Source organism: Dendrobates tinctorius, unplaced genomic scaffold, assembly GCF_039654945.1.
Source record: "Dendrobates tinctorius isolate UK_male_01 unplaced genomic scaffold, ASM3965494v1 ptg000047l, whole genome shotgun sequence".
Classification (NCBI taxonomy): Eukaryota; Metazoa; Chordata; class Amphibia; order Anura; family Dendrobatidae; genus Dendrobates; species Dendrobates tinctorius.
Window position 1 is genome coordinate 3,766,678 of NW_027361715.1, and position 20,193 is coordinate 3,786,870.

Here is a 20,193-nt window from a genome sequence, read left to right on the forward strand (position 1 = left end):
GCCACTCACTGATTCCAAGATTGTAGACACCTGTGAAGATAATTAGTGGACACACAGCGATTTAACATGTCCCTTTTGTCACATTATTTTCAGGGGTGCAATCATTTCTGTCCAGGCCTATTTCATGAGTTTTATTTTTTTAAAAATTCCATGGAAGCATGGTTGAAAAGCAATGTCTGACTTTTTGTTCATTTTCATAGATTTTTGATTTATTACGTTTCTCAGATTCACGTTATTTCTGTCACCATTGTGGTGAACAAGGTATTTCTTATTTTCGGGGGGTGCCTTATATTAGCAGGCACAGTGCTCCCCCTAGCATGCCTTACTTTTGGGGGGCGCCCTATTTACGGGGAAACGGTAGTAGTCGAGGCGGGAGATGATGAGGGCATGCACAAGCATTTTGGTAGAGTGAGGGTTGAGGAAAGGACGAATTCTGGAAATATTTTTGACCTGGAGGCGACAGGAGGTGGCGAGAGCTTGGATGTGTGGTTTGAAGGACAGGGCAGAGTCAAGGATTACTCCGAGGCAGCGGACCTCCGGTACGGGGGAAAGCGTGATGTCATTTATTGTGATAGATAGATCAGGTAGAGAAGGTATGCAAGATGGAGGAAGGATTATTAGTTTTCTTTAGTAAGTAAAAAGAATTCTGAGATTTGTAGAAAAAAAAAAAAAATTGTCACTATTGTTGATGCCTTTGCGTAACATTTTATTTTCTCCTAATAAAACTTTTGAAAATGGAAAACTTGGGATCAAAGTAACATTTTAGTGGAAAAAATGGTTATTCTCCATTGACTCTGCCCAATGTTATACAATTCTGTGAATCACTTGAGGGTTAAAAATGCTCACTACACTGCTAGATGAATTTCTTGAGAGATGTAGTTTCCAACTAGTCAATTGTGGGGGGGTTTCTGCTGTTTTGGCATGTCAGGGGCTCTTCAAATGTGTCATGTCATCCGCTATCTATTCCAGCCAAAATTGAGCTCCAGAATTCAGTTGGTGCCAATTCCCTTCCAAGCCCTGCTGTGCGCCCAAACAGTAGTTTTCCACCACATATGGGGTACCGATGTACTCAAGAGAAATTGAATTGTATGGTCCATTTTCTCCCCTTGTGAAAATGAAAAAATTTGGAGCTGAAGCAGCATTTTTTGTGGGGAAAAATGTATTTTTTTTTCACTGCGCAATGTTATAAACTTCTGTGACACATCTGTTGGTTCAAAGTTCTCGCTACACCTCTAGGTAAGTTCCTTGAAGGGTTTAGTTTCCAAAATAGGTGTCACTGTTTAGGCACATCAGGGGCTTTGCAAACATGACATGACATCTGCTATCTGTTCCAGCCAATTTTGTACTCAAAGTTAAACAATGCTACTTTCTTTCTGAGCCCTGCCGTGCGCCCAAACGGTAGTTTTCCTCCCCATATAGGGCATTGGTGAATGCGGGAGAAATTGCAGAACAAATTTTATGACTCATTTTCACCTGTTTTACCCTTGTAAAAATGCAAAATTTGGAACTAAATTAACATTTTTGTGGGAAACCTTAAAATGTTGTTTTTTTTTTTTGTTTTTTTTTTACTTCCACATTGCTTTAATTCCTGTGAAGCAACTGAAGGGTTAATAAACTTCTTGAATGTGGTTTTGAGGACTTTTGGGTATTTTCCTGAAAGAAAAACGGTCTTGTAAGTGTTGTTGAAAAAAATGAGAAATTGCTGACAAACTTTTAATACTTCTAATTTCCTTAAAAAAAAAAAAAAAATTTTAAAAATGCTTATGTAAAGTAGACATATGGAAAATGTTATGTCTAAATTATTTTGTACAGCATTACTAACTGGTTTAAGCTGTACCAAATTTTGCAGCACCGCTGAAAATGAAGGTGCTGTAGAAATGGTAATGTTCAGTGTGCCACTCTCATAATTCTTCCTTTTGTCACCGATCAGGAGGATGGCCGAGGTCAGGGATTTACAGAGGGATCATACCAGGGAAAGCAATTATTCCGCTGTGATGACGAATGTGGCGTTTTTGTGGCTCTCGACAAACTAGAACTGTGTGAGGAAGATGATGATGAACTAGAAAGTGACTATGCATCTCCGGTTGACACCAACCCTACAGAAATCCCTCCACTGGAGATCAACTCGCGGGTGTCTTTGAAAATCGGAGAAGGGATGGAATTTGGAACGGTGATTTTCTGTGACGTGTTACCTGGGAAAGAAAGCCTTGGGTACTTTGTTGGAGTAGATATGGTAAGTGAGCTTAAAGGGAAGGTGCTGTGTTTTTTCATAATTTAATGTAAAAAAAGATATTGTCCCCTAAGCTTGACTCAGTGGTATGTATGGTTTGTTTTTTTACTATATTAATGCAGCCACTGGGGGCTGCCATCTTACCTTTCTGGCTGCTGAACGACACTTTCCATGCTCATTTACGGCAGTCCCTGGGCATAAGACATAACGGTCGGCTCCCGACCCTATCTGTATCATTGCAGCAGCATCAGGAGTGAACTGGCCACGCCTCTGTGAGCAGCTCAATTCACAGCTGTAGGTGTGGCCAGGCACCATCTTATTAGAGCCCAGTGCTTTCCTTTTTAGCTCCATTTACACTCTATTGCAAGCCCTGGATGCTGTACTGTTCCAGCATAACAGGGCTTGGATGGTCACTCTGCACATACCAGCTGCAGGAGAGGAACCAGGACGAGCTCCTGGAGACCGAGCTGCTCTTTCCAAAACACCCGACCAGCTGCTGCCCCTGCAAAACATAGGAGGAGCAAACACTTGGCAATCTGCTGGACATCTAATCCTCTCCTGTGTGATACTGACTGCAGAGCCGTGTATCTAATCCTCTCCTGTGTGATACTGACTGCAGAGCCGTGTATCTAATCCTCTCCTGTGTGATACTGACTGCAGAGCCGTGTATCTAATCCTCTCCTGTGTGATACTGTCTGCTGAGCTGTGTATCTAATCCTCTCCTGTGTGATGCTGTCTGCTGAGCCGTGTATCTAATCCTATCCTGTGTGATACTGACAGCTGAGCTGTGTATCTAATCCTCTCCTGTGTGATGCTGTCTGCTGAGCCGTGTATCTAATCCTATCCTGTGTGATACTGACAGCTGAGCCGTGTATCTAATCCTCTCCTGTGTGATACTGTCTGCTGAGCCGTGTATCTAATCCTATCCTGTGTGATGCTGACTGCTGAGCCCTGTATCTAATCCTCTCTTGTGTGATACTATCTGCTGAGCCGTGTATCTAATCCTCTCCTGTGTGATACTGTCTGCTGAGCCGTGTATCTAATCCTATCCTGTATGATAGTCTGCTGAGCCGTGTATCTAATCCTATCCTGTGTGATACTGACAGCTGAGCCGTGTATCTAATCCTCTCCTGTGTGATACTGTCTGCTGAGCCGTGTATCTAATCCTATCCTGTATGATAGTCTGCTGATCCGTGTATCTAATCCTATCCCGTGTGATAGTCTGCTGAGCCGTGTATCTAATCCTATCCCGTGTGATAGTCTGCTGAGCCGTGTATCTAATCCTCTCCTGTGTGATACTGACTGCTGAGCCGTGTATCTAATCCTCTCCCGTGTGATACTGTCTGCTGAGCCGTGTATCTAATCCTATCCTGTGTGATACTGTCTGCTGAGCTGTGTATCTAATCCTATCCTGTGTGATACTGACAGCTGAGCTGTGTATCTAATCCCCTTGTGTGATACTGACTGCTGGGCCGTGTATCTAATCCTATCCCGTGTGATACTGCTCTCCTGAAATACTCTGTGCTGCTGTCACCCTGCTGGTTTTATGTGTGATCTACATGGTGGTATTGTGTATGATCTATATGGCGGTATTATGTGAGAACTATATGGCGGTATTATGTGAGAACACTATGGCAGTATTATCTGCTAAAAGGGGACCCATTCTAGGGTGGTTCTGGCTGAGCACCTGCACACGGGTCAGGGGTAATAGGTGCAGTCAGGGGAGGGCTGGTGAAGCAGTTGAAGAGAGGGGTCTCATTTTTATCGTTACTGAATGGCTCCATTTCCCCCCAGCCTGCTTCCCAGCGTCACCCCGGACTGTGCCTGTCGCCTCGCTTTCACACATCGCCAGGACAGGATCTGAGGAGGGGAATGGGGTCTTTGCATGCAAAGTCTGGATCAGAACAGGCCATCAATCCGCAGAAATGTTTCCTGGATTTCTGTGCTGCTGTCACCCTGCTCCTCCCCCATATATCTCCCTCTGTGCCCCCCACAGACCAGCACACTGCTCTCCTGAAATACTCTGTGCTGCTGTCACCCTGCTCCCAGAATCCTTGCTGCCTGCCATTCTCGGTGACTGAAGACCCCATTCCTCTCCTCAGATCCTGTCCTGGCGATGTGTGAAAGCGAGGCGACAGGGGCTTGATGTATGGTGGAAGGAGCAGGGCGACAGCAGCACAGAGTATTTCAGGAGAGCAGTGTGCTGGTCTATGGGGGGCACCCTGTTCGGTGCCAGGGATTGTACATAGAGCGCTGTGTTTTATACACATGGATGGACCGTCTGCTTGTCTGCTCCACAGAAATCCAGGAAACATTTCTTCTGATTGATGGCCTGTTCTGATCCAGACTTTCCATGCAAAGACAGTAACTTTGCAGACCCCATCAAAATGGCTGCTCACTGTGTTCCTAGATGTCATCCTCTCTTTTCCCTTAGCAAACACCCAGAAGAGGAGGAGAGGAGTGACCTCACACCCATGTCAGCAGATTCCGCCCATAATTACTGCAGGGCAGTAATGTGAGCTAGTTGTACACTAGGTTTTTGTGCCAAATTTCAGTAGCTGCTCCCCCTAGTGTTAACAAGTGGAAATGCCAAACTTTTTAAAATTATTTTTCACATTTTGCAAAATTAAAAACAAATGATAATATATTTTAAGAAAATGTAAACATTAATTCTTTACATTTTTTCAATTGCTGAAAAAAAATTTTTTGGATGGCACCTTCCCTTTAAAAGACTTTTTCCAAATGGCAATGGATCCTCTTTTTTTTTTTTGCAGTCGAAATGAAGCAATACATCCACAGATCTCATGTAATGTTTGTAGCTTGAGAAGTAGGGATTATTGATCCTTAAACCCCTTTCCGACATTGGGCGTAATAGTACGCCCATGTTGGAATCCTTCCCTTTGATGTGGGCTCCGGCGCTGAACCCACATCTTTTCCAGCACATGTCAGCTGTAATGAACAGCTGACATGTGCCTCTAACAGCCACGGTTGGTATCGCGATCCATCTGCGGCTGTTAACCTGTTAAATGCCGCTGTCAGACACCGGCATTTAACTCATACTTCCGGCAAGCGCGCCGGAAATCCTGCCCATCGGTGACCCCGTCACGTGATCGTGGGTCACCGATGGGATGGCATGGCAATCAGAGGTCTCAAGCAGACCTCTATGGTTGTCATTGCTGGATTTCTGTGAGCGCCGCCAGTGGTCGGCGCTCATAGCAAGTGAGCATTTTTGCTACACACAGGCGATCTGATCATCCCCTGTAAGTAGCACAGCTGAACAGACAACTGCAGTTCTTGCCTCCCATGGAGACTATTGAAGCATGCAAAGAGTGAAAAAAAAGTTTTTAAAAATATAAAAAAAATAAAAGTTCAAATCTCTCCCTTTTTCACCCCATTCAAAATAAAACCAGAAAACAAAAATCAAACATACACATATTTGGTATCACTGCGTTAAGGATTGCCCGATCTATCAAAATAAAAAAAGAATTAACCCAATTGCTAAATGGCGTAACGAGAAAAAAAATAAAAACACCAGAATTACGTTTCTTGGCCACTGCTACATTGCATTAAAATGCAATAATGGGCAATTAAAAGATCGTACCTGCACCAAAATGGTGTCATTAGAAACGTCAGCCCGGCATGCAAAAAATAAGCCCTCGCCCAACCCGAGATCACGAAAAATGGAGACGTTACGGGTATCGGAATTTGGCGTTTTTTTAACCAGTTTTGGATTTTTTTTTTTCACCACTTAAAACCTAGACATGTTTGGTGTCTGTGACCTTATAATGACCTGGAGAATCACAATGGCAGGTCAGCTTTAGCATTTAGTGGACATGGTAAAAGAAAAAACAAAACAACTGGGGAATTGCACTTTTTTTGCACCGTCGCCGCACTTGGAATTTTTTCCCATTTTCCAGTACATGATATGTTAAAATCAATGATGTCATTCAAAAGCACAACTTGTCCCACAAAACACAAGCCCTCACATGGCCATTTTGACCGAAAAATAAAAAAGTTAAGGCTTTGGGAGGAAGGGGAGCAAAAAACTAAAATGCAAAAATGAAAATACCTCTGGTCATGAAGGTGTTAAGGGGGTTATCCATACCCTTTTACGTGCATTTTGTTTTGTTTTTCCTAATGAAAAAATGTTTAAGAAAAAAACTTTTTCCCAAAAATTCAACTTGGCTACAACTCCCTTTGCTACGAGTTGCCAAATTAATTTACATATTCTTGGTTCCATCCATATTTCGAAGGTTCACATTTGAGCAACGTTTTCTTTTCTTTATTGCCTTATTGGGGGACACAGATTACCATGGGTGTATGCTGCTGCTGCTAGGAGGCTGACACTATGCAAAACAAAAAACTTGGCTCCTCCCCGGCAGTATACACCCACCGACAGGCACTAAGCACCTCAGTTTGTGCTTAGTGTCTGTAGGAGGCGGACCGGGATCTTCCCAGATCCGCATTTAGTGAAGCCTTTTTTCCTTTTTTAGTTGTGTTTATTAATGTTTTCACTTTATTTTTCAGATACAGTATCAGGAAACGGGATATGAGTTCATCCTGCTTTTCCTTTTCAGGCGGCTGAGCGAGCAATGTGGTATTTCCCACATCGCAACTCTCAGGACCGCAGGCAGGACCTTCCCCTATCACCCTCGGGTGCTATGGGCTTATAACGGTGGCCGGTCCTAGCCGAGTACCCTCCTCACCCCTCTCCCAGGACAGGGCTGAGAGGAAGACGGCGGTCGCCAGCGGTGACGTTTCCCCTACCAGCATGAGTTGGAGCCGTCTTCTGCACCATACGGACAGAGTGCGGGTACTGAGGATGGTTTCTCCCAGCGGCCTGCTGGCTTTCGTGGGCCCCTGCGATCATCCTCCTCAGGGACGTCAGGTAAGCGGATCCGGATGTCCCCTCTAGCCCCGCTCTCAAATATGGACCCTAGCCGACCCCCATTACAGCCAGTACTGTGCTGTTTTTACAACACCGCCCTGCAACACAGGATCAATACCTCTTCTCCTTTTTGAATTTCCAGCCTGTTTTCCTCCAAGTGCTGTCAGACTCGCGCTTATCATCGGGGGGTTCAGCAGAGGCCTCCTCAGGCAGCATCCTACCCGGTGGCTGCCCTGTCCCTGTGACTTTCCTATCCCTGTGGCCTCCCTGTCTCTGTGGGTCCTGTCCCTGTGGCTTCTTTGCTCCGGTCGCGCCGTCGCTCATGAGGGCAGAGGGAGCACTTTCACTTTGAAAAAAAAAGTTAAGGAAGCTTCTCCCCCTCTCCCTGCGCGCGCTTTCTTCGCGCTCTTTTACAGCCTATCACAGGGCTGCTTTCACTTCAGCCCTGTCAGTGGGACATTTACCGCGCCCCTCCTCGGTCCTCTTCCAATCAGGGCTTTGCGATTAAGCCCTGCCCACCGCTAGCGTCGCTTCCTGCCCTTGCTGGATATCATTCTCCCTCTTCACAAGATTTCTTCCTGGGGGACACAACGCTGGTTTTTTTCTGCATCTGAACCTCGGTAGGCTCGGCGCTGCTTCAGCTGACGCTAGGATTAGCTCCCCTCCGCAGTTCCACATCAGGCAGTGTTTCTACCACTTTGACATATGCCGATCCCTGCAGGGGCTCTCTGCTCTAGACCCACCGCTATTCACTACGCCTGCGCGCGCTGTAAAAAGAAGTGGGCATCAGGTCAGTCGTTTCCCTTCTGTCCGTCCTGCAGCCCTTCCTCCATGTCTGCCCCTCAGGAGCACTCCGAGCCCCGGGTTGAGAGCACCCCACCCCCTGAGTTGGCCGTGGCGATGTCTCAGTCGGTTTCTGATCTGACAAAAGTGTCTCAATCTCTGGTCCAGGTCTTAGAGCGGTTACCCCAGCTATCTGCAGCCATCTGTGCGCCGACCGCCTCTCACGGTGAGTCGCCAGCACCTGACCGCGACCCTCAGACGGACAAACCGGGTAGGGGCTCTAGGAAGTGGGTCCTGTCTGGCTCTTCTTCCAGTTCGCAGGGTCCCTCCGCTTCTCCCAGGCTACGCTCTTCGTCTCCATCCGCAACAGACGATCCTAGGTCAGACGATGATTCCCAATCTGGATCTGACTCAGAAGCGGACAACATAGCTAGAACTCGGGATATGGTAGATAGCCTCATATTGGCTATATTCCAAACTCTCAAGATAAAGGAGAATAAGGCACCCCCTCAGGAATGCTCTGTTTCCTTTAAGAGAGCGAGGCCTCCATCTTGAACCTTTCCTAATCACAAAGAGTTCGACACTTCCTTAGCCAATCACTGGCAACATCCTGAGAAACGTTTTTCAGGCCGCAAGTACTTAGATGTACTATATCCCTTCGATGCACATCTAGTCACGAAATGGACCAAAGCTCCCGAGGTAGATCCACCAGTTTCTCGGATTTCCTCTAAGATGGTTCTTTCCCTTCCGGACGGAGCTTCTCTTAAAGATCCAACAGACAGGCAAATAGAGTCGTTGGCTAAGTCAATTTTTGAGGCATCCGGCACCTCCCTCTGTCCTATCTTCGCCTCCGGTTGGGTGGCGAAGGTCATTTTGGCTTGGGCAAAGATTCTGCGCAAGGGCATTTCAGCAGCAGCTCCTCAGGACGAGCTGGCAGATTTAGCAGACCAAATTAATCATGCGGGAAAATACCTTTTGGCCGCCTCCTTGGACGCGGCTGGGTGCGTAGCAAGAGCTAACAGCAACATAGTAGCCATACGCCGCATTCTTTGGTTGAAGTCGTGGAATGCGGACACCACCTCAAAGAAGTCGCTCACCAACCTGGCATTTCACGGCACTAGGCTCTTTGGCGCCAAGCTGGATCAGATAATCTCGGATTCCAATGGTGGAAAGAGCACTTCCCTTACCCAGTCCCGCCCTAAGAGGTTCTTTAACAGGAAGGCTTCTCGGCCATTTAGGTCCTTTCGCCCCTTCTCTCCCGCAGAAGGTTCATCCCAGCAGGACCGGCATCCTGCTTCCAGAGACAGGAGAAAGCCTTCTTATAAGCCGGCTCCCCGCTGGAGATCCAGAGATCAGCCCTCCAGGTCCTCAGGCTCCCGATCCGGCATATTTTCATCTAAGTGACGGATCACCCCCACCTGGAAATCTTTCCAGGGTGGGAGGCAGACTTTCCTCTTTCAAGGACGCATGGCAGTCCGTTATCGACGACGCTTGGGTCAGGGAAATCATTGCATCCGGATACAAAATCGAGTTTTCTTTCCCCCCAAACAGTCGCTTCTTTCTGTCTCGATCCCCAAGACAGCGGTCACAGATTCCAGGGTTCCTACAGGCCGTCTCCTCCCTCCTTTCCGCTGGGGTCATCATTCCCGTTCCTACAAACGAACGGTTTTCAGGGTTCTACTCGAATCTCTTTGTAGTCCCGAAAAAGGACGGCTCTCTTCGTCCAATTTTGGACCTCAAGTTGCTCAATCGCCACGTGAAGATCCGCCACTTCAAGATGGAGTCTCTGCGTTCAGTAATAGCCTCGATGGAACCCGGAGAGTTTCTCTGCTCTGTGGACATACAGGATGCCTACCTCCACATCCCCATTTCTCTGCGGCATCAGAGATACCTCCGCTTTGCGATTCAGGACAATCACTATCAGTTCACGGCCCTCCCCTTCGGCCTAGCCTCCGCTCCCCGTGTCTTTACGAAGGTGATGGCAACAGTCACGGCCGTCCTTCGATCCAGAGGGATTCTCATCATTCCTTACCTGGACGATCTGATCAAGGGCTCGTCCCGCCAAGACTGTCTTCACAGTCTTCAGATAACCTTGGATGCCCTCAGGCGCCTCGGATGGATAGTCAACAAGGAGAAGTCCATCCTGTGCCCTACCCAGCGTCTGACCTTTTTGAGCACGACACGAATCTAGCCCGGGTGTTTCTACCGAGGGACAAGTTTTCAACCCTTTGCAAGGGGATCCAGTCCCTACAACGCTCAAGGATCATGCCCCTTCAGTCCTGCATGAGGGTCCTGGGGAAGATGATAGCTTCCATGGAAGCAGTGCCCTTCGCACAATTCCACTCTCGCCCTCTCCAACTGTTCCTCCTGTCAGTCTGGGACAAGGCCTCGTTTTCTCTGGACTGCCCCATTCTTCTTCCGCTCAGAGTCAGACAATCACTGACTTGGTGGACATTGCCTGCGACAGTTCTCCGCGGAAGGTCTTTTCTTCCGCCTCAGTGGCAGGTCATCACCACCGATGCCAGTCTCCTAGGATGGGAGGCGGTTTACCATCAGAAAGCGGCCCAAGGGCGCTGGAACGCCCAGGAGACTCTTCTGCCCATCAACCTTCTGGAGATCAGGGCAATCTTCCTTGCTCTCCTTCGTTGGCAGCATCTCCTCGTAGGCAAACCAGTCCGCATTCAGGCAGACAACACCACGGCCGTGGCGTACATAAACCACCAGGGCGGTACTCACAGCAGGCAGGTGATGTCAGAAGTGGCAAGGATACTGCGCTGGGCAGAGCGTCACGTTCCGGCGATCTCCGCTGTTCACATTCCAGGGGTAGAAAATTGGGCAGCCGACTTCTTGAGTCGCCAGGGGCTAGCGTCAGGCGAATGGTCCCTTCATCCCACAGTCTTCAGTCCGATATGCCAGCGTTGAGGCACCCCGGACGTCGATCTCATGGCATCTCGGATGAACAACAAAGTTCCTCACTTTGTAGCCAGGTCCAGGGATCCTCTAGCCGTCTGTTGCGACACCCTGGTAATTCCGTGGTCCCAGTTCGAACTGCCTTACCTGTTTCCTCCCCTTGCCCTCATCCCAAGAGTGGTCAAAAAGATAAAGTCAGAGGGCATCCCAGTCATCCTAGTGGCTCTAGACTGGCCGAGACGCCCTTGGTACGCGGAGTTGGTGAACATGCTCGCGGACGTCCCCTGGAGGCTTCCAGAACGTCCAGATCTTCTCTCACAAGGCCCCCTTTACCACCAGAATTCTCAGTCTCTGAGTTTAACGGCATGGCCGTTGAGGCCGCAATTCTGAGGGAATCAGGGTTTTCCAGCCGGGTCATTCAGACCATGATCAAGGCTCGGAAGCCAGCTTCCTCCCGCATTTACCATAGGTACTGGAAGGCTTTTTTCCGTTGGTGCGATGATAACGATGTTTTTCCACTGTCATTCTCCATTCCATCCATTCTTGGTTTCCTCCAATCTGGTTTGCATGCGGGCCTATCCCTCAGTACTCTCAAAGGCCAGGTGTCTGCCCTAGCAATCCTCTTCCAGAAGGATCTAGCTTCCTTACCGCAAGTGAAGACTTTTCTCCAAGGAGTCGCCCATGTGGCTCCTCCTCATCATTCTCCGATAGATCCATGGGATCTCAATCTTGTTCTTGGCGCTCTCCAGAAGGCGCCGTTCGAACCAATCCAGGACATCCCTCTGTCTTTTCTTTCATGGAAGGTGGCTTTTCTAATCGCCATTACCTCCATCAGGAGAGTTTCTGAGCTGGCGGCCTTATCCTGTCGTTCTCCGTACTTTATCCTCCACCAAGATAAGGTTGTTCTCAGGCCAGTTCCTTCATTCCTTCCAAAAGTGGTATCTCCCTTTCACATTAACGAAGATATCGTCCTTCCATCGTTTTGTCCTGCGCCTGCTCATCCTCTGGAAAAGTTGCTCCACAAACTGGATGTAGTGAGAGCCTTGCGTGTTTACCTTACCAGGACCGCTTCTTTTCGCCAATCTGATTCCCTGCTTGTCATTTCTGAGGGTCGCCGGAAAGGTCTTCCGGCCTGCAAATCCACAATTGCTCGCTGGATTCGGTCTACCATCCTGGAAGCCTACCGACTTCAGGAGAAACAGCCCCCTCCGGGAGTGAAAGCCCACTCCACCCGGGCTGTAGGGGCTTCTTGGGCAGTGCGACACCAGGCTTCGGCCTTACAACTTTGCAGGGCCGCGACCTGGTCGTCTTTGCACACCTTTGCGAGGTTCTACAGGGTTCATACCCAGGCCTCGTCTGATGCAGCTCTTGGTAGGAAGGTTCTGCAGGCGGCGGTCGCGCACCGGCCGACCGAAGCCCTTCCTTCTGTCGTTCCTTTATTGCTGTTCCCACCCTCAGGACTGCTTTGGAACGTCCCATGGTAATCTGTGTCCCCAAATAAGGCGATAAAGAAAGAGGGATTTTGTGTTCTTACCGTAAAATCTCTTTCTTGGAGCCTTCATTGGGGGACACAGCACCCTCCCTGTTTAAGTTGTACCGTGTTGGGTCTTCGAGTCCCTTGTTGGGTTGGTACATATGTTCATGGTTTTTTGGTTGCTTCTCCTACTGCTTTTTCACCAACTGAGGTGCTTAGTGCCTGTCGGTGGGTGTATACTGCCGGGGAGGAGCTAATTTTCTTGTTTTGCATACTGTCAGCCTCCTAGCAGCAGCAGCATACACCCATGGTAATCTGTGTCCCCCAATGAAGGCTCCAAGAAAGAGATTTTACGGTAAGAACCCAAAATCCCTCTTTTTCTCCCGTCACAGCCAATGTGAATATCTGAATATATTTGTTTTTGAACTTTTTTGTGAGTAAGGGGTCATCTGGCGCCTCTATTAGCCCCGCTGTCAGTAGAATAGTACATGGGTGCGACACCTGTTGTACACGAGACCGGGCACAGAAATCAGCACGGATCTGATATAGATAAAGTGTAACTTTTAATACTATCAGGTTAAAAAAGACTATTAAAAAAATTAAAAAGCTAATGAAAAATTCAATAAAAAATATTCGAAAAGAAAAAAAGCTAAGCCAACACCTTGATACAAACAGCGGAAAGACACAGAAATAAAGTGCCAAAAGTGATCCAGCTAGGACAGGAGACAATGCGTTGGGCACGGCAGGGAGGGTAGGATACCTGTTGGGTCATTGCCCCCTCCTGCGTCTATGGACAGCCTTTCCGGAAGACCAGAACGGTGAGGCCGAACCATTCTTATATTGCACCGGATCACTTCTGATGTTTTTTTCATGTGTTTTTTTTTTTTTTTGTCTGTTTCTATTGAGGTGTTGGCTTAGCCTTTTTTAACCTGATAATATTAAACGTTACATTTTAATTATCTATATCAGATCCTTTCTGATTGTTTTTTACTTGAATTGCTGGGATCATTGCACCCCTTGTGGGTCTTTGGTGATTTAAAACATAGCCACCTGTGCAGCGCCTAGTGCATACTCTCCTCGTACAGACATCCCCTGTTCAGAAGAAAACCACCATGGTGATCAGCGCCTTACAGTAGGTCTGGTTATTTTCGCCATGAGTGGACAGTTGATTTTACGGCATGTGTCCACGAGAGCCACAGCCAAGATTTAGTCACTCTCCGACCTGGCTTATAGAAGAGAGTCTTGAGTACGGAAGCTCCTACATGACGTCCATAGGCCTTGATTTGATTTAAAGGGAATCTGTTGGCTGTTTTTTGTAATGTAATCCGAGAGTAGCATGGTATAGGGGATGAAACTCTGATTCCAGCAATGTATCACTTACTGGGCTGTGTGTTGCTATTTCAATACAATCAGCATTTTAACAGCAGGAGCTTATCACTACCGGACTAGGTGTCTGGTGCCTCCTAGTCATCTACTCTGTAGAACCCCGCCCCCACCACTGATTGGCCGCTTTCTGTGTACACTGTATATTGACAAAGCGGCCAATCAGTGGTGTGGGTGGGGTTATACACAGCTCAGCATAGGAGTACTTGTAGATCTGCAGCACAGAAAGCTCTGATTGTAGTTAAATTGCAGCAAGCAGCCCAGTAAGTGATTCATCGCTGGAATCGTGGTCTCTGTCCCTATATCATTCTGCTTTCAAATTACATAACAAAAACCTGTTGACTGATTCCCTTTAAGCTGTAAATTTGTTTTTGCTTTTTTTTTTTTTTTATAACTGCCTGTTTGTGAGGTTTGATGATAGTGTTGCTGCTTTGAGCTATTTCAGTCGCCCGGTTTGTCTTGAAAAATATAGCTCCCTTGTCACTTTACTCACATTTCCCAGTAGAAATGTTTATTCTGGGTGGTGTGACGGAAGTGTGGTTCACCTAAAATGAGCAGTTTCGAAAAGTCCTTGCTTAAACCCATCTGGTAGTGGGAAGGTACGCAGCCCCGCCGCCGCACACACTGACTGCGAGCTGTGGATGGTGAGGCTCCAGCAGGGAGGTGGTCTTTTTCTCACCCTTCGGTATACTTTTACACGACCGTTTTCATCACTGTTGAGACGTATGGGATTAGAAATGTTTCTTTTCTTCCGCATAGGACAATCCTATTGGAAACTGGGATGGCCGATATAATGGAATCCAGCTGTGCAGCTTTGCAAGTGTGGAAAGCACCCTCCTCCTGCACATCAATGATATCATCCCAGGTAGGAGCGTTATGTCCTGGAATTTTAGGGCTCTACCCCGGCCTTTTCTCTCTTACGTAGGGTTTGACCTTTTTCTGACAGGTCTGAAAAATGATGGTTTTAGATAAATGTATGATGGGTTGCATGTAATGAGTTGTATGTCGTGTAGTTGCAAAAGTTTTAGGCAGGTGTGGGCAAAAATGCTGCATAGTAAAAAAATACTTTCTGAAATCGAAATGTTCAATAGTTTATTTTTAACAACAAAATGTAAAGTGAATGAACAAAAGAGAGAAATCTAAATCACATCAATGTTATTTGTTGTGAAACAATTTGGCATAAATTCGTCTTTCTGAGCTCCTCTCAGCTGAATTATGACCACAGACTACATCAAATTTGAATATGCAGGAATCAAAAGAGCCTTTGAAAGCCTTGCGGTGCAAAATTTTTAATGAAACTCAATCGCCAAAATTATTTTTAGTCCCAAGTATATGCATATGAAAGGGAAAAATCTCTTTTAACCTTTTTCATCAGTCTAGACTCTGAACTTTCTGCTGGGCCACACTTTACTTTGCACTGACGTTTTAAAATGTCAGTGCAGAGAAAGCTACTTGTACAAAATTGTGCAACTACAGATCTGTCAGACACAGCTGTAATTCCCATAGAGAAGTAAGAGAGGGTTTATTACCATATCTGCCCCCCGTGTTTGCTGTATACACAGCGCCAGTTCAGTATAGAGATCACTGACAGTGCTTTCTTCTCTGTACCCAGTGATCTCTGGGTGTAAGGAGAGCAGGAGCTGCAGGTTCCTAGGAGAACCAATCAGGTCTACTATGCAGGCAGAAAGCTGAATTTCCTCTGTGATTGGGGAAAATATGACAACCCCAGGTACAGGGGAAGTCGCATTAATAATAAGCATTTACATGTTTAAATGCTCACTAAAGGTCATTTTTAGTCCTTATGGGGAGCAAAGTATGTGAAATGAAAGAAAAAGTAAAAAGCAGTAAAGAAAGTATTACATTGTGCCCGCTGTAACACATTGCCAGCTGTGCCTTGCTCCGAGCTGTTCGGTTAATTGATGGAGGTGCTGAATGGAGGATGGCTTTCTAGGAACTCTTGATTGCCCTAATTATGAATTTTATAAGCCAGATTCCCCCATGAAGAATAAGTAATACCTGTCTACAGGATATGTTATTGTGGTGGGCTACACCACTGCTCACCCATCGCCTGGTACCCTTGATCTCATAATTGGTGGTCAGACTTCTTAAAGTCTACTTGGTGTCACAATAAGGACCCTCCTCGCCAATCCCGAGTGCAGTGTCATCTGCATAGCTGTTTGGCGGGAGCCTTGCTGTGTGGTGAGAAGGTCTCTTTGCTTTATAGATCGTTAGCCTTGATCAGACCTGCTGATGTGGCGTATCCCAGCAATCATCAGAGTGTCCCAGACTTTATTATTGTGATGACATTCAGGAACTGTGCTAAGTTTTAAAGAGTTTCCCTATTCATAGGTTAGGATATAACTTCCCGGTCAATGGGGTCCAACCGCCACTGAATACCCCCCTCCTTGTGAATGGAGTAATTGTCGATCATTCTTAATGAGGATTCCAAAGACCAGCAGAACGCTGCGCTCTGGTTCTCCTGCGCTCCCTTCCAGGGTGAATGGAACGGCACTGTGCATGATCACCCTCTGCTCCATTCACACTGGGCTCTTGAGAGTCCCAGTTTTCGGGAGCGGTGAAGGCCCCGGCGGTCGGACACCCAGCGAGATCACTAAGTTATCTCCCGTTGATTGGGCTTAACTTTCAAACTTGGCACAACACCTTTAAGCTAAAAGATTTTGGAAGGAATGTGTAAGTGTTAGCATTATTCTACTAGAAACATGATCCGTTTTCTTTATTTCTGGCAGAATCTGTAAACCAGGAGAGAAGACCTTTAAAGCTCGCTTTCACGTCAAGGTGTGGGAGTGAGAAAAGCTTATCCAGTCACAGCAAACCAAAGGTCACAGGTACCGTGGATCGCGCTTGGTCACGTGTCACATTCACATGAAACCGGACAAATCTCTAATCTTTACGTATATATAGTACAAGTCATGTGTCATCAGAAAATGACCTATTCCTCAAAACAGCATTTCATGTGAAGTGTATTTTTTTTTCCTATAAATCCGATTATTTTTTTACACTTGTATTAAAAAAATATGTACCGTATTTTTCGGACTATAAGACGCGTTTTTTTCCTCCAAAAATGTGGAGGAAAATGGGGGGTGCATCTTATAGTCCGGATGTACTGGTCCTGGCTGTGGTGGGGAGGTAGAGGAGCGGCATTGGCGGAGCAGTGGGTCACGGAGACAGGAGCCGGCTTCTGAAGCTAACTCTGTCCGCTGCTAAAGAGAAATGAATATTCACTGCATTCCACGCCCATGGAAGTGGAGAACAATGAATATCCATTTCTATTTAGCATCCTGGCATGATTGGCCCCAGCCCCATCCTGGTATGCATAGCTCCTTCAGAAAACATAAAAAAAAAAACCCAAACCATTACACTTACCTTCCCGGCGCTCCCTCGCAGCGTCCTCCTCTGTTGCCAGCAGCTGCTTTATGCTTGTAAGCAGCGCATGGAAGAGACATCATGCGCTCCTTGCAAGCCGAAGGGCTGCTGCTGGAATACTCAGTGCTCTGCATGCAGGGACTGTGTGTGCTGAGAGCAGTGGGTATTGAATGCTCTTCAGTCGCCGGCTACTTGTAGCTGCCTGCGGTCACGTGTGCTGCTACTAAAGGGAATAAATATTCACCGCATTCCACGCCCATGGGAGTGGAATGCAGTGAATATTCTTTTCTCTTAAGTAGCAGCACACGTGAACGCCCACCGGCAGCTGTAGGAAGGCTCCCGCTGACACTGTGCACGCTACTGAAGAGCAATGAATACTCACTGCTCTCTGCACACAAGAGTCCCTGCGTGCAGAGCACTGAGTACCGGCAGCTGCCCTTCGGCTTGTGAGCAGCGCGTGACATCTCTGCCATGCGCTGCTTGCAAGCATAAAGCAGCTGCTGGCAACGGAGCAGGAAGCTGCGAGGGAGCGCCGGGAAGGTAAGTGTAATTTTTTTTTTTAATGTTTTCTGATGGGGCCATGCATACCAGGATAGGGGTGGGGGCCCTGCATGCCAGGATAAGGATGGGGCCCTGAATAACAGGATAGGGATGGGGCCATATCTCCATGCATACCAGAATAGGGATGACGGGACCGATAGGGGATATTAGTACAGAATTTACCACATTTTTTGCTGCAATTTATTTTCCTGTTTTCCTCTTGTAAAACCTAGGTGCATCTTATAGTCTGAAAAATACGGTATATAATGTTTATAGTGTAATGCCCAGTTGAACTGCAAGCAGAGATTTCTCATAGTGCTTTCCAGAAGAAACAAATGTGAATCAAGCTGTGATAAGGCTCAATAGGCAAAAAAAAAAAAAAAAAACAGGAAGCCTGCTGTGTTTTCCCATATTTCTCTATCCACGTCACTCTGCCAAAAAAAAAAACCCTCTCTGCACCTGATGAAGGGCAGAGTAAATTGTTGAAATATTGTACACTCACTTTTGGATTGCAGCTAGATTTCCTACTATCACATATCTATGTGAGTGCCTAGTTTTTTGGATTTACCGCAAGAACAAATGACCGTTTTTCCAAAGCAACCTTCCGGAAAGCTGCATGGTCTCAGCCATCGTTTTGTTTCTTGCAGCAGGATCTACCTCTGAACCTGGAAGCCGGACTCGCTCAGAATTTTTTTACACTTTAAATGGCAGCTCGGTGGATTCCCAGCACCAGTCGAAGAGTAAGAATAGCTGGTACATGGAAGAAGGTGCGTTCTCACTTGTGCTGTAAACTCTGGATTCTCTACTTGCGCTTACACGAGACAGTGGACTTTGCATAGAGTATTCCATGAGCAATGCGTTAGGAGTCTAAGGGGCACTTCCGTGTTTTTTTTTGTCTTGTTATATTCTTTGATGTTATTGCACCAAATTCTTAAAAATGTCACCCAAGGTTCATGAATTTCATCTCGTAGAATAGATGATAGATATGATCGCTGGGGGTCCGTCCATTGAGACATTCTACTGATCACAAGAACAACACTTAAAGTCCCCTGACTGATTTAAGCTTTACTGATTAATGCTTGTTGTCTAGGTTACGGGCCACTCCAGCAATCATACATGTGCAGTGCTTACAAGTTCTTTTTGTTAGAGCTTGTAAGTGCTGGTCTTATCACTGGAGTGCATCATCCAGCCAGCTCTAGTGTCCTCTAGCGTCTAAAGTCCTGCTGCAGCACAGGGTTCGGCTTAGCGATGCTACCGTGCTGCTAGTCCGAACTGTTGCTCATCAGGAGAACGCTCCCCACAGCAAACAGGAAGCCGGGGAATGAGTGACCGTTCTGACCAGTATCATGGTTGCACCGCTAGGTCCGAACCGTGTGTGCTCCGATGCTGCAGCAGCATCGAAGCCCAAGGACACCAAAGCTTTACATCAGTGCTTACAAGCTCTCATAAAAAGATGTGTGAGCACTGCATATGCTTAACTTCAGTGGTGGCCGGTAACTTAGACAACAAGCATTGAATAATAGTTAAATACCCCTCTGTTCTAGAAAGTTACCAATTGTAAGCTGTCATATTTTTACAAGCTCTTTGTGAGTTTAAAAATGAGTGATGTGGAGAAAACCCCTTTTCAACATAAGGGCCTGTACACACAGGACATAAAATCCTATTCTTAATACAGCATTGTACATGGAGTTTTATGAAAATCCTACGAAAACCGTCCTGCGGCAGCATTTCTGCAATGAAATCGGCGTGATTTGGATTCTGCCGCTGTGAGTCTTGTTCTGATAGGTTGCAGCGGATGTCCACACATTCAGTATATCGGTATATGGATTTTTTTTTCCCTGATATTGTGAATATATTAAGACACTAGCTGAAGAGCCCGGCGTTGCCTGGGCATAGTAACTAACTACGGTTAGTTATAACAAATTATAATAAGTGGAACGGTCCTAACTTCCATACCGGGGATCCCTTTAAGAGAGACCTGGGGTCAAAACCAAAGCGCTGGATGGATTTGCCCTGACTTCCATACTGGAGATCCCTTTAAAAGGGAAGATGTGCCTATGGGATGGAGGATGTGTGATGGGGATATGGGCAGGGAGGGGGGATTCATTTCTGTCATGTGCTCTCTGCTCCTTTTTGGGGGCAGACAATGGCTGGAGCTTATGTTCCTGGGGATGCTAGATTTCTCCCACCATGTCAGTGTCTGCTGAGGTGTTGTCAAGTGGGAAAACTGTTGGTCATAGCAACCAATCACAGCTCAGCTTCTTTTAAACAGCTCTGGTGAAATGAAAGATGCTTTGTGATTGGTTGGTGACACACACACATACATTCAATTTTAAATATATATAGATGTCAGTTATCTTACAAGTTGGACGTGTCGCAGCTTCCTCTAGCTCTGATCGTACGCTTGGTGTTTTTGCACCCACAGCCCGGGAGAGATCGTCACGGGGAGGAAGTTCTGGAATACAAGAGAGCAATCGCTGTGAAGGTATATCTTTACGTCACACGTACTGAATGCTCTTTTAGCCAGTACGGCATCTACCCCCGGGCACATCCCCTTAAATCTGCGTTGTATGGCACTAAATGAGATGCGTGTGCCGCGGT

General features: G+C 46.8%; 1 protein-coding gene across 5 annotated transcripts in view; it reads left to right on the top strand.

Annotated features, from left to right (window-relative positions):
- Window positions 1-20,193, top strand: part of CYLD (CYLD lysine 63 deubiquitinase) — a 77,349-nt gene that overhangs the window by 17,465 nt on the left and 39,691 nt on the right. For 2 of the 5 annotated variants that reach the window (XM_073576183.1, XM_073576182.1), the window contains exons 4-8: window positions 1,931-2,233; window positions 14,428-14,533; window positions 16,416-16,514; window positions 18,240-18,359; window positions 20,018-20,077. In XM_073576183.1, coding sequence (XP_073432284.1) covers window positions 1,931-2,233; window positions 14,428-14,533; window positions 16,416-16,514; window positions 18,240-18,359; window positions 20,018-20,077 — 688 coding nt within the window. The remainder of the gene's footprint in view (window positions 1-1,930; window positions 2,234-14,427; window positions 14,534-16,415; window positions 16,515-18,239; window positions 18,360-20,017; window positions 20,078-20,193) is intronic. The other 3 variants (XM_073576184.1, XM_073576185.1, XM_073576186.1) reach the window with 3 other exon arrangements.